Genomic DNA, 14,119 nt, shown 5'->3' on the forward strand with positions numbered 1-14,119 from the left:
TTTTCCTCTTGGGAAATAATTCCTGGGTTGCTTGTTGGTGGGGGAAAATGGAAGTTGGTGGTCTGTTTAGCACATACACAAAGTCTCAGAGAGAGGGAGACTACCTCTAGGCATTCAAATAAAAGTTATGCAGAATTCAGTTTTCTCTCAGGGGACATGAACCCATTTACGACACTCTGCACAAGGGCTGTTTCCCTGGCTGCCGCTGAAGGCCAGCTTTGCCTCCCGGAGTCAGTGGCCTGGCTGCTGCTGCCTGGACCACCCTGAGGAGGTGGCCTGCCAGGCCAGGTAGGGCTCTGCTGCCGGTGGTGCATGGCAGAAAATCCCGGGACACAGTTCTTGGAGCTACCTTTTTGATGGAGCTCAGAGGGAAATGGTGATCATGGTCATTTTGTAAAGGATGAAATTCTCTTCTGTTGTATGCAAACGATAGCAACTGTGAAGGGGCCCCATTATACCAAGACTGCACCTGTCCCATGGCTGTGACAAATACTCCAGGAGACAACTTGAGAATGAACAAGGAAGCAATCAGCACTCCTCCCTTTATCAAATTCAGCCCAGATTCCTTTTCCTTGCCTATAAGTGAAGTGAGTAGTGGTTGTCTGTCGCCATGCCTACCCTTTGCTTACTTTCTTTGGCTTTCTCTTTTTAATCATCACCCAAACTACCTTTCCTTTATTGAGATGACTGACAGGATAACCCCCTACTCAAACAAGGATTGAACATAGGGTAAATATTTAGACTCTTATGGGCTGGCCATTACTGATGCAGAATTTCATGAAGAATCCCCCAGGTGTTCATAAAAACATGGTACTCTTAAAAAGCCAGCTTCCTTCCAGTCATTTGCACTACCTGGTTAGTAAATACTGGTAAAGCAATACTTGGAAATAACAAGAAAGGAAGTTATGTGATCGCAAGACCACCAATAGCCAGTCTACACCAAGTGAACCCACTGGACAAGATTTGTGGGTTCCTCCATCACTCTCTCTGGCATAGTAGAAATCGAGTCTCTAGAAATTAAAAAAAAAAAAAAAAAGAGATTGCTTTTTCTTGCTCTAAAAACACATGCATATGCCAGTCCTAAGGAAGAATCCCAAGCACGAGGTCTAGTTTTGTGTGGCCGTTACTGACGCCACAGTGACCCAACAAAGTGTTCCATCAACATGCTGACAATCCAGATCTCCAGCAGGGCTTCTGTGTCGCCGTGTTCACTGACATTTGCAACCGAAAGCTGTGGGTTTGTTTTCCCTCATGGGTTCTCTGGGAGAACCTAGGCATTGATGACAGCAGGATACCATAAAAACAATTTTGAGAAAAAGATTATACATCGTAATGCTTAGCATTTATATAGTTCCTTTTGATTTCAAAACAAGTTATAAATATTTCCTACCATGACAACACCTTTGCGAGGTAGGATTATTAATGTCCCGTACATTACCAACAGAAACCCGAGGCCAAGAAGTGCAGGACTCTGTTCCAGGCCAGCGAGAGAGACAGGAGCACCACTAAGACTAGGCGTCCTGAAGGGCACCTGCTCTGGGCTCTGAAGAGGCCATGCCTCTCTTGAGCGTAGTCTCCATTAATATAGGGTTATACGTTATATAGATACAAAACAACAACACACAAGGACATCATAGAACAATAATCCAATATTTTGGTTTCTTAGTAAAATATGTTAAGCACAGTATTTAAATTGCATTTCTCTGAAAAGCATTTGGTATATTAAATAGCAGAAGGTATATTAAATAGCTCTATAAACGTTTGCTGGCATACTCTTAATAGCATAAGGATTCTAAAGAAAGTAAAATCCACTTATAAACACCATAAGCTAAACAAAAATGTGAAAAACTACTTTATTCTCATAAATGCAGACTTCACAGCTTGCTGGGTATTAGCAGGTGGCTACATAATTTTTCTGAGCTTGAGAGAAAGGATACATATTGCTGGCTATGGTTTTAAAATATCAATTTGGTAGGGAAAAATGCAGTTGAGGGGTGAAAGTTAAAGACTGCTTTTTACATTTTGCATCCATTCTGAGCCATTCATACAAATTCAAAGCATATAATCATACTTGGAACTAATGTTTAGGTGAATATAGGGAAGCTACATAATATTTTTGTGAGAAGAGAAAATGATAGAAAATAAAAGTTATGGTATTCAAAAGAAATGCACAAGGGGACGAAAAGATTATTTTTCAGGTGTGTTGAAGACGGACAAGAGATGTCAGCTGTTCGTGCTTACATGCCTGGGTAGGTCTTGGAAACGGTTTCCAAGGACCAGTACTTGGTTTGATCAGTCGCTTCTCCAGGGCAAAACCCTCACTTCTCGTCTCTGAGTCTCCAGTTCTCAGAATGGTGTTAAAGAACTTACCTCATGCTAAGCTTCCTAAGAACTGACCAGGAGGGTCAGCAGAAAAAAGTTCTAAAACTAGAAAGGAAGAGGCATCAAAGTCTTAAAATTTGTATGCAAACGTAAAAACTAACTTCCAAGCCCAAATGACATTCTCTGTCAGAAGTAACAAATACAAAAGTCTTAAATTTCATGTACACACCGCTAAGATATTGGATTAGTACAGGTCGTTCAGAGAATATTTTTTATGTGTGCTTTTTCCCTAAAAAAGACATATTAAATTGTTTTTCTCTCCTCAAGTCCTTTTTATATAAATGGGAAATACAGGGTGTCCTGTCAGTTTGTTCGTTCGGGCTATACATGCGAGGGGTCTTTCCCACTTGCATTGTAGGTGGCAGTTTTGTTTGAGGGGGGTCTGAGCTTGAAGAGGCTTGAGCAGTTTGGCTGCTTGGTGGGCTGCAAGGTTCTGGCGTAGGGGGAGTACCAGTCCCTCTCAAACACGTCCTTCAGTTGCTTAATGATGCTTGTGCTGTTCCTCACGTCTGCTTGGTTGATAACAAGGCCCGTGCCGGCATTCTGCGTAAAATCATTCCCTACCCAGTCAAAGTTTCCTGCAAAAGACAAAGGCAATGATGGTAAACAGTTAAGACCCACTGGGGAATATTCTCCATTTAATGAAATATAGAGCAGATTCTATTAAAAAAAAATACTGGGGAATAGTGACAGGGAGACTGAATTGTGTTGACAGCTCATTTGAAAAAAAGAATTCCAAGAAGGCTTACATATGGCATATTAATATTTGCATATTATTTTGGCATTTTCTTCAGCTTTGCTCAACTTGAAACTCCAAACAGGGACTCCGATGTTCTTTTTGGTAAATGTTATTTCTTATTGACATTCACAAGGCGAACTAAATACAGCAACATTTAAAATACATAGGAACACACTTAAAAATCCTGTGAACAATGACTAGCTTCTCAAAGAGACAACATCAAATCCATATGTACAGATGAGGGATTCTAATTATAATGCTCAGGAGCTTTCGCATTAAAGAAAACGCTGAACCAGAGAAAGAGAACCAATTTCTAACTCAATACACAAAACACTGCTTGCTTGGGCTGTAAATCACTTCCCAGCCCCAGGACCAGGCTCCTCAGCCCAGCCTGTGACAGCAGGCTCCGTGGGGTGACGGCTGGTGTTAGGCGGTGTGTTAGCTGGCTAGGGCTGCCAGGACAAAGAACACCGCACAATCAACAGAAATTGACTGTCTCACAGTTCTGGCGGCTGAAGGTCTAAGATCACGATGTTGGCAGGTTGATTTCTTCTGAGGGCTGGAGAGTGGGATCTGCTCCAGGTCTCTCCCCTTGGCTTGTGGATAACCGTCTCCTCCCTGTGTCTCTTCACATCTGTCATCTCCCCTCTACGCACATCTCTGTGTCCAAATTTCCCCTTTTCATAAGGACTCCAGTCAAACTGGATGAGAGCCCACCCTAACGACCTCGCCTTAACTCGATTACCTCTGTAAAGACCCTGCCTCCAAATTAAAGTAAGACTTCAACATATGAACTTGAGGCAGGAGGAACAAAACTCAGCCATAATAGGTAGGTAGTGAGGCTGGGATCTGCCCCAGAAGGGGTTAGTCGTGTCTATGCAACGCACCTGTAGGCCGTCTTCAAAGTGGGAACAGATAAAAGGGGGTGGACTTCCCCAAACCCCCACGTGAACCTTTTGCCTTTGGTATCCAGTGGGGAGACGATTCCAGCAGGACAGCAAAGGAGCTCTCAGGAGGGTACAGCATCATTTATTTTCTTTGCTTTTCTTAGTCCTTCATTTACACATATTTATTGAGTGTCTAATATCTACCAGGTACAATATTAAGGTCATGATATAAAACTGAAAATGACAGTCCCCGCCTTCCTGGAGTCCAGGAGAAAGACACAGTAAGTGTAACACAAGGCATATGAGATAGGACAGGAGATGTAGGTATACTCTGTCATGAGGGCAGGAGAAATGAGGTTTTTTTTCTTTTAACTTTATTTTTCTAATGGAGGTACTGGGGATTGAACCTAGGACGTCATGCATGCTAAGCCAGAACTCTACCACTGAGCTATACCCTGCCCCTGGGAATTACCAACTCTGGCTAGATGCACCGGGAAGAAAGCACTTTGTTGACTAATGAGAAAGGCTCAGAAGCTTATCAATTAGGAAATTCATTCCACAGGGAAGACAACATATTTGTGGACAAAAGGTATGATTAGGATCTCAGAGCATGAAGAGGAAGAGTTAGGGATGAGGCCGGGGCATCCAGGACTTAGAGCAGAGAGGAGCTATCATTTAGTCCAGTGCCTACCATGAACAAAGCACACTGTGCTTTCTACTTGTATGCATTATCTCATGTACATGGTAGGATTTATGCCCACTTCACAGACAAAGACTGTGAGGCTCAAAGAAGTGAATAAATTTGCCCAACTTCACACAGTTGATCAATGGTCGACCCAGGTCTGCCAGACTCCATGCATTATCTTCAATACCGTGAACAAAGCATGATTCTCACTAATAAAAACTGAGCCATGTCAAGACTGACCAAATTATTTTATAAATTACCACCATCCTCTTTGGTTCAGAGCTGGTAAAGGGAACTCAAGGCTTGTAAGCGTAGAGCTTGACTTCCCATTCCTGCTGTGGCTCCTCAGGCATCCTGCAGGAATATTTGCTGAAGGATGCTGGAACCGTGGTCTGTGGGCATCCTTGACCCATGGCCAGGCAGCTATCTGTGGGAGAAGCTGCTGGTACAAGGACATATGTAGAGAGAGCCAATATCTGTTCCTTTAAAGCTCTCATCCTTTGGTCCCTCCTTTGCTCTCTGGAGCCCCTACACATTATCAACTCCCTTTTCCATATGACACCCGCTGGAATACCGGAAGGTGGTTCCCTTGTTCCTCATTTTACTCCTTAAGTTTCTTTCTCAGGGCCTAATACCAGGTCCCTAAATCAAATATCATCAGCATAGAGAAAGAACTCCTCTCTCTTTCTCTTTATATTTCTCCCCCGTCCCACCCCATCCCACACAAACACTACAATGACACTGTCAACGGCTTCATGATAGACATAACTTTGGTTGAATTTTATTGCTAGAAATTAGTGAAGTGCTTGCCAAATGGTTTATAATACGGGGTCAGAGTCTCCGCACAGAGACCTCTTGCTGTTGCCGTGTTCCTGACCGTGTGCTCTCAGACATGTGGCCATGCTCAGAGGCTGTGTCTTTGTGCAAATGCCCAGTGCCAGGTGAACACAAGCTTGAACCTCAAAACTGGGCATTAGTAGCCCCTGCAGGTTGAGAGTTACCCTGGAGCCCGCTGGTGAGACGGCACCTTCTCTTCATTCCATTAACCAAAGACTCCTGTGTTCCTGCAAGTTTTTCAAGGACTTCTTGATAAGACACTAAAATTTCATCTATGACTAAGCGCCACACATTCAGTCAAGGGCAGTAATTCATTCTCTCATTACGTTATCTCATTCAATATTCACTGCAGTCCTATGAGGTGACAATATTAACTTCACTGTACTGATGAGGAAATTACAGCATGGAAAAGTTACGTGATTTGTCCAAGGTGGAAGTGAAAAAATTCCAGAGGAGGCTCATAGCGAGGTCTGACTCTGCAGCCCACACCTAACTTGGGTTTCAAGTCACTTCTGATCCTAAAGGTGCACTTGCTTTGAACTAACTGCACCCTTCACCCGAGACTTCACGAGCCTCCAGGGCGGGAGCATCAGGTCACACTGAGATCTCTGCTCCATTCACGTGCAGACCTCACTCTCTGAAGGAAACATGCATAAGTATGCTTTGGGGGCAGCATGGAGAGGGGGAAGGATGAGGGGAGAGAAGCGACAAGATTTTGAAGTTTCATTCTGTGAAATTCAGCTTTTTCCTTCAATACAATGGATGGAGCCTAGATCCTGAAACTTGACTGATTCTCAAAAGTTTTAATTAGTTTGTTCTCAGAAATCATAGCCCTAGGTGGCTCTCCCAGGACTACAGGGCATTCCTAACACCAGTGCGATTATGTTTTTCTACCCTCCACTTCCTGATGGCTGGGCTCAACTTCAAAATCATATATATGCTTCAGTAATTTTTCAGTTGAATTGCAGTTTTATACAGCTCTTCTGGAGACTGCCATTTCAGCTTCTAGAACACACATTTAGCCCCAGATACCAGGAGAGCCGTAGTGCTGCCCTCAGGAACAACTTGCGAGGGTGCAGGTGAACTCATTGGGTATATAATATATAAATAACCAAACCACCTTTCAGACAACTTTGTCAAGCTTGACTCAAATATACTCTGGAGAATTAAAAATCAGAGAGTTGATACTGTCTGGGGATTCTTCGGTAAGTCTTGTGAACATTTAAGGGAACTGCGATTCCATGCAACTAGTGTAGATTTTTCTTAATTCAGCATTCTTGGCAAGTGTCTGAGTGACTCTTATGAGATTTCCAGGACACGCTGATAATTATTTAAATTATCAGTGAATTTTCCCTCTTCATGCTCTTTAAATATGTTTATACTAGAACTATGTTTTCACTCTAGGGAACTAATGTTTTGCAAAAATGCTGTGTGTAAAATGAACTCATTTAAAAATGCATTATAATAGGGAACTCAGAAATAGACCCACATAAATACAGTCAACTGATCTTGGCAAAAGAGCAAAGGCAATACAATAGAGCAAAGACAGTCTTTTCAATAAATGATACTGGGAGAACTGGACATCCACATACCACCCGACCCTGCCCCCACCACCACCAAAAAGAAAAGAATCTAGACACAGAACTTACACACTTCACAAAAAGTAACTCATAATGGATCACAGACTTAAATGTAAAATGCACAACTACAAAACTCCTAGAAGATAACAAGGGGGAAAACCTAGATGAAGTTGGTTTTTGGTGATCACTTTTTAGACACAACACCAAAGGCATGATCCATGAAAGAAATAATCGATAACCTGGACTTAATTAAAATTAAAAATTTCTACTCTGTGAAGGACACTGACAGAGAATGAAAAGATAAGCCACAGGCTGGGAGAAAATATTTGCAAAAGACATAATCTGATGAAAGACTGTTATCCCCAACACACAAAGAACTCTTAAAACTGAGCAATAAGAAAATAAAAAATCTGATTAAAAAGTGGGCCAAAAGACCTTAATAGACACCTCACCAAAGAAGATATACAGACGGCAAATAAGCACATGAGAAGATGCCCCACATCGTATGTCAAAGGGAATTGAAAACTAGAACAACAAGACACGTGTGTCACACACAGCTATTAGAATGGCCGAATCCAGGTCACTGACAGCACCAAATGCTGGGGAGGATGTGGAGCAGCAGGAACGCTCATTCATTGCTGGTGGGAATGCAAAGTGGTATGGCCACTTTGGAAGAGAGGTTGGCAGTCTCTCACAAAACTAAATATACTCTTATCATATGACTCAGTAATCATGTTCCGTGGTATTTATCTAGAGGAGTCGAAACTCATGTCTACACAAAGATATGCACATGGATGTTTACAGCAGCTTTATTCATAATTGCCAAAACTTGGAGCAACCAAGAGGCCCTTCAATAGGTGAAAGGATAAAAAAAAACTACAGTACATTCAGATAATGGAATATTATTCAGCACTAAAAAGGAATGGGCTATCAAGCCATGAAAAGACATGGAAGAACATTAAATGCTTATTACTAAGTAAAAGAAGCCAATCATAATAGGCTACACACTATATGATTCCAACTATATGTTTTGAAAAACACAACACTATGGAGATAGTAATAAAAAACAAAATCAGTGGTTGCCGGGGGTGGGGGAGGGAAGAATATGTGGAGCACAGAGGATTTTTAACACAGTGAAACTACTCTATATGACACTACAATGGCAGATACATGTCATTATACATTTGTCCAAATCCACAGAATGTACAACATGAAGAGTGAAGCCTAACGGAAGCTACGGACATTGGGTGATAATGATGTGTCAATGTAGGTTCATCAATTGTGACAAATGTTACCACTCTGGTGGGGGAAGTTGGTAGTGGGGGAGGCTGTGCACATGTGGGGACAGGGGGTATATAGGAAATCTCTGTGTCTTCTGCACAATTTCACTATGAACCTAAAACTGTTTTTAAAATAGTCTATTCTAAAAATGCATTACAAGGAAAGAAGAAGGGAGAGAGCCAGGAATCAATATTTACTAAAAAAAAAAAAATCTGGTAGACAGATCAGAGACAGTGTTGGGAGTTTTTCATATATTATCTCATTTAATCCTCATACCACCACCAAAGAGTGGGCGCTATTATCTCCATTTTACAGATAAGGAAACAGAGGCTCTGCAGAGGCTCAGAGAGAGACTATGTGACTTTCTGCCATCCCCCAGTTTGTAAGTGTCAGTGCTTGAAATCAAATAGAGGTGTGTCTGACTCCAGTACACTTACTTAATTCATTATAAAGAACATTTGGATATAGGCACATGCCACAATTTCCTTTAAGTAAACTCGGTGGGTAAAATATTCAGATTTGAGTGCCTACATTTCACTGTCCCCCAAACTTAGTCCATTCCTCTATTTCCTAATATTGAGCCAAAAGTTCCCATTTTTGCCTCAGCCAATTTGAGTTTGCTTTTGTCACTTGCTTTAAAGAAGCTCATTTCATTCTGCTCTCCATGCAGTGACAAACATGAGAAAATCTAAATGATCACATCTTGGGTCACTGAGAGGGACAACGTGAATAAAATAATCATCTCATCTTCTAGAACAACTGGGATGATATACATTTAAAAATTTTTTCAATACCTGGTTCTGATAATAAGACACACAACTATTCAAAATGGGAAAAGACAGAACTTCTCCACACTGAGCCAGGAGGTAGTTACTCTGCAGTGGCCAATGGCAGTGTCTTCTGAAGGGCTGCAGTGGGGTGAGGGGTCTGGATGCCCTGGATTCGAGACCTAGCTCTAAAATCTTCCCCCTTACATCTGTCTGTTTAACTCATGTTATGTCTTATTTTTTACCCCTTCACTGAATTTGGAAAAAATAATACATATTCCATATTCCTTCATTCCATTCACATTTTTCTTTTCTGCTCTGAGGCTGCTACTTCCCTTGCACAGTGTAATAACCATTCTGCTGTTTTGGGATTTAGGCACCTTCATTTTATAGATACTAATTTCCACTCTATCTGTGATGATACCAGTAAAGGGGTTACCCTAGGCTCATGCACGCTATGGGAAAGTAGAATAGAGTTGATCTATTAGAAAAACTCTACCAATACATACTATTTCTGTATCTGGAGCTTTATTACCTTAGTAATAATAGCTAACATGACTCAGGTATCATCTCTGTGTCAGGGGCTTTAATTGTGCAAAGTGCTTTGTACCTATTGACCCATTTAAACTTCACTCTATGAAGTAGAAACTATTATTAGCCCCATTTTACAGATGAGAAAACTGAGGTTTAGGAAGCTTAAGTAAATTGTCCAAAGTTAGATATTTTTAAAATGGCAGAGGTAGGATTCTTGCCTGGGCAGTGTTCGTTTTGGCATCAAATTTCTTTTTCTTCTTTTTTTTTTTTTTTTGGCATCAAATTTCAACGACGTCTGCTTCCCCATTACTCAAGACAGGCTGGCTGTGGTACTGTGGGTAGGAAGTAGCACTGGATTCATTCCAGTGCCAGGAGCGGCCTTTGATGCGCCATCTACCTCCTCACTTTCAAATGAGGCAAATGGACCATGGAATTTCTGCAAAGCATTTATGGAAAGACATCTCACGTGGTCTCCCGGCATATGAACCAAGCCACAGAGAAGATGTTGGGTTGAAGAGATCTTTGCCCTCACCCTCCTGTCTCCTGACCTCCCAGGCCCACCCCTCACCAGCAGGGGCTTCCTTACCATGGGGTACAGAAGAGTACAGTGGGGTCACCACCAGCCTGCATGATCCCCCAAGGAGCCTCAGTCCTGACACCTACCAATATAAGCTGCGCCATCCGTCACCATGTACTTGTTGCGGTTTAACTTAGGGAAGGTGTGATTCTTATGTTCTTTTGTAACGCAGGCATTCTCTCTTTCCAGATCAAAAAATTTCTGTAGGGCAATAAATACATCAGTGAAGCAGGTGAACAGAGAACATTTTTGGTTTTGTTCAAGCATAAAAGGGTTTCTTATCCAAATACCCACAACAGACCTCATACTGAGTTATTACAACCACAATCTTGTTACTTCAAGTCCATGAAGCTATTTTTGTTCTCAAAGCTATACAGGTGACAAGAGAGAAAATCAGCATGCTCAACTAGATCCATAATTAATGCTTTTAAGCTATAAAATGAACACAAAATTCATTCTTTCAACAGGGGGAGGGCCAGAAGTTGTTTAATTCTCATTGTCTTATTCATCAGGGTGCGCTGGCATCTGAAGTCTGCCTCAGGGTGCTTTCTGTCAAGAATGCCATGAGCTGATTCTCACACGTTGCATATGTTTTAGAAGCAGCAGGGCCAGGTCAATGAGTAGCTGAATTAATTGGGGATTTGCAAAGGTCAAACAAAGATTTTGCCAAAAGAACAAATACTTTCCATCTAAACACCTAGGTCTCAAGCTCTTTTAACAAGCAACTCAAAAAAAAAAAAAAATCACAACTTCGAACTATGAATCCTGAATTTCAACTTAATGTGATCCAAAAAAGCAACATTTCAGTTCACCTCAGACCTGGGACGGGGAGCTAAGAGGGGCGGGTGACGTCAGGTTGTGCCTCAGGAACCTGCTGAAACTGGCAAGGACTCTGATGAAGCTCAAACCATGACTGAGCTCAGAGGAAGACACCCTCAAAGGTGAGGACCTCAAGTTTCCTCTACGTCGGAAAACGTTGAACATTTTCAAAATGGCATGGAGTCTTTCCAGAATGTCTTTCAGTTGTAGAATCGTGTGTTTGAAGGAGAGAAGGGGCAGAGAGAAAAACGGGATGCTACCCAGAAATGGAGATGTCATTTATAAGTTTTCAGACTGTACGTGTTCAAATTTGGTTTGGGGAAATAATGAGACTTGGCTTTCCCCTTTCCCCCAGGCTGAGAAAGGGGTGATAAACTAGGTGATCACTAGGGTCCCTTGCAGTCCTGAAAATTCTATTATGATTTTTTTTTCTTTTTGTAGAACTCTTGAGATCAGTGGTGCACAGGACAAATTTACTACCTAAGAACCATCTGCTGCACATCCCAGAGGAATGTTCTCCCAGGGCCATATCACCGTGATTATAGGCAATGCAGCTTGGGTCACCTGATTTCCTCAGTGTCTGTCTTCTGCAAAATCTGTGTCAGTTTGATGGGTTCACGGAGAGCCCTTGTGGACTATTTAAATGGACTTAATAACCTATAAATGCTGTTAAGTCACAGCTGTAATACTTGTGAGGTCACGTGAGTCCAGATAACAGCCAGCAGTCATCTCGCTTGGACATTCTGTCACAACACCTGTCCACACACTTGGCTATTTCCTTTTGAGGAAGATATTATTGTAGAATCAAGACAAATTTGAAAAAGAATAAATTATACATCCTAATTTAAGTCAGGGCTGGCATCACAGCTTGAGGCTTTTCTGAGAACCCATTTGTTCCAGAAAGTCGAAGATGACCCAAAAGAGGGAAAACAGCTTTATCAGGGAGACTAAGATGATGGCAGAAATGACACTGTGTTCACTGACATACGAGTACATACCTAACGTGCCGGAGGTGAGAGCAAAGCCATTTATCTCAAAAGTGACATCTTAATTTATTTTTAAAAGCTCAGTTAACTAGGACAACTTTGTGAGTTGCAATCTCTTTCCATGAGCTTTCTCATGGACACAAACACACAAAGCCAGGGCTGAGGGCACCCACTCTTCTAAGGACAGAGATTACCAGGCCATCCGCTTTTTCAGTGTTCCCGGGCTCCTGAATACATGCTGTATGCAAGATTCCAACTCCGACTCTTCTTGGAAAAGCTCCTCACTCATTTGTGGTCTAGATATAGGGACAAAAACTTTCTTCTCACCTAGGCTTATCTTGATGCTTAAAAATACGTGGTCTGGCTTACGTGAAGATCTCTGCTTTATTAAATGTTCAACAGTGAACTATTAAGGTTTGGTTTATTCAAAGAATGTGACCATGCGTGTCTGAAAAGATGAAACTGAGTAAATACCATAAAGGTTAAAATGATGGATTCAATCCTACTTCCCTTGTAATTTCTTGTAAGTCTTAAATGAGAATCTCTTAATAGTTCACAACAGAGATTTCAACTGACAGTGCCTTAATAGTGGCAGGTGCTTTGTGGGGTCAGGAAACAGTGGGTGGGTGGGGACCGCTGAGTCGCTCTGAGGGGAAGTTGAGAGAGGAGATTGGGGCAAGTGCATCGTGTGCCATAGGTGCCAGGCCCTCTCCTCTCTGCCTCTGCTCGCATTAGTTACGTCTTTCTACTCTCTGCATTTTGATGCTTTGGCATCTTGGGCCTTGCTGAGCATGAAGGGGCTGCCCTCAAGAAAATGAAGGCTAACGGGACACTGACCACCTCTAGACCTAACTCAGAAATGCCTCCTGTGCAGGCCTCCCATCTCTTTCTTCTTCTGATTGGCCTTGGGGTACTGAGGCTCGAGGCAATCTTAGAAACCATGTGTCAAAGTTGACAATGGAGTCCGTGTCTTCCTGGGTCCCTGAATGCTTTGTGGACCACAGCTCCATCCCCGGGAAGAGGGCCTGGCACAGAGCAGAGTAGGGTCTAAGTGCACCTTTGCTGAGTGACTGCAGAATAGGTTGGGAAAGGCTGAGATCTAAAGGATGAGTGGGCAGTAGTCAGGTAAGGTTTGGAAACGAAGAGTGTGTAGGAGAAGGAACAGCATGTACAAGGGCCCTGAGGGGAGGAAGAGAGCATTACCCGTAAGGACCAGAGGAGAGTCAAAGACAAGCTGGAGAGTTGGCACATTTAGAGTTGCACAAATTCCCAATCCTGCCTCCCTCAAAGTACGCAGAGATGGATTAGCATGTGGCCCAAGGGACCTGGAGCAAGTGCAGGAACCCAGGCTGAGGGGACCTGAGGTCTCGGGGAGTCTGTGCTGGTGCGTGTTCCAATGCTCCATTGGCCACAGTTTTGCAAATAAGAATAGTAAGTGAGGGAGGCAGTTAAACAAAATGGAGAGGATGCAACTGAAAGTGTGTGTAAAGGGCGCTAGGCTGGGGGAGGGCACCAGGAAATCTGGGCTCTAGTCTCCTGTTTCTTTGCCTAGGATTGTTTTGAAAAATTACTTAATCTACCTTTTGTGGTATTTTTCACTATCAACGATTGTTGCCCGGGTTCTGATCGGAAGTTCACGTGTGTGTGCTTACAGCTTTCACAGACGTGTGAAGGAAATAAACCTTTAATTCAATAACTTAACAGAATACTTACAACTTTCAAACTGCAGTTGGCTATTTCAGTGCAAATAGCTTTCAGAGATGAAATAAAGTTAAAAGTGAGGGGGTCCGTTTCCTTCCAGAAGCTTATAAGGAGTCGGACTTTAACACTTCTCAACACTAGTGCTTCTCTTATTTTCCCATCCAAGTCTGGCCAGTAAGTCCTGTAGAAATGATATCCATATAGAGAAAAAGAAAGAAAATAAGTTAGTTTGGGGAAAGAAATTTACTAGATTACGGAGCACACTGATGTTAACTTGACCAATGCTTTATTCTGTAATGTAAATAACCTTGTAGGACACGTTGAAAAACTGCCAGCCTTCTGGG

The 14,119-nt window shown here is 42.4% G+C and overlaps 1 protein-coding gene across 3 annotated transcripts in view; it reads right to left on the reverse strand.

Annotated features, from left to right (window-relative positions):
- Window positions 1–1,838: 1,838 nt before the first annotated feature.
- The window catches only part of PLD5 (phospholipase D family member 5), a 211,355-nt gene continuing 199,074 nt past the window's right edge, over window positions 1,839–14,119 (reverse strand). The window contains exons 8-10 of one of the 3 annotated variants that reach the window (XM_032466511.1): window positions 13,788–13,956; window positions 10,356–10,470; window positions 1,839–2,960 (exon numbers count right to left, since the gene is read on the reverse strand). In XM_032466511.1, coding sequence (XP_032322402.1) covers window positions 2,704–2,960; window positions 10,356–10,470; window positions 13,788–13,956 — 541 coding nt within the window. In that variant the 3' untranslated portion in view covers window positions 1,839–2,703. The remainder of the gene's footprint in view (window positions 2,961–10,355; window positions 10,471–13,787; window positions 13,957–14,119) is intronic. The other 2 variants (XM_032466513.1, XM_032466512.1) reach the window with 2 other exon arrangements.

The sequence above is a fragment of the Camelus ferus genome, chromosome 23, assembly GCF_009834535.1.
Source record: "Camelus ferus isolate YT-003-E chromosome 23, BCGSAC_Cfer_1.0, whole genome shotgun sequence".
Taxonomy (NCBI): domain Eukaryota; kingdom Metazoa; phylum Chordata; class Mammalia; order Artiodactyla; family Camelidae; genus Camelus; species Camelus ferus.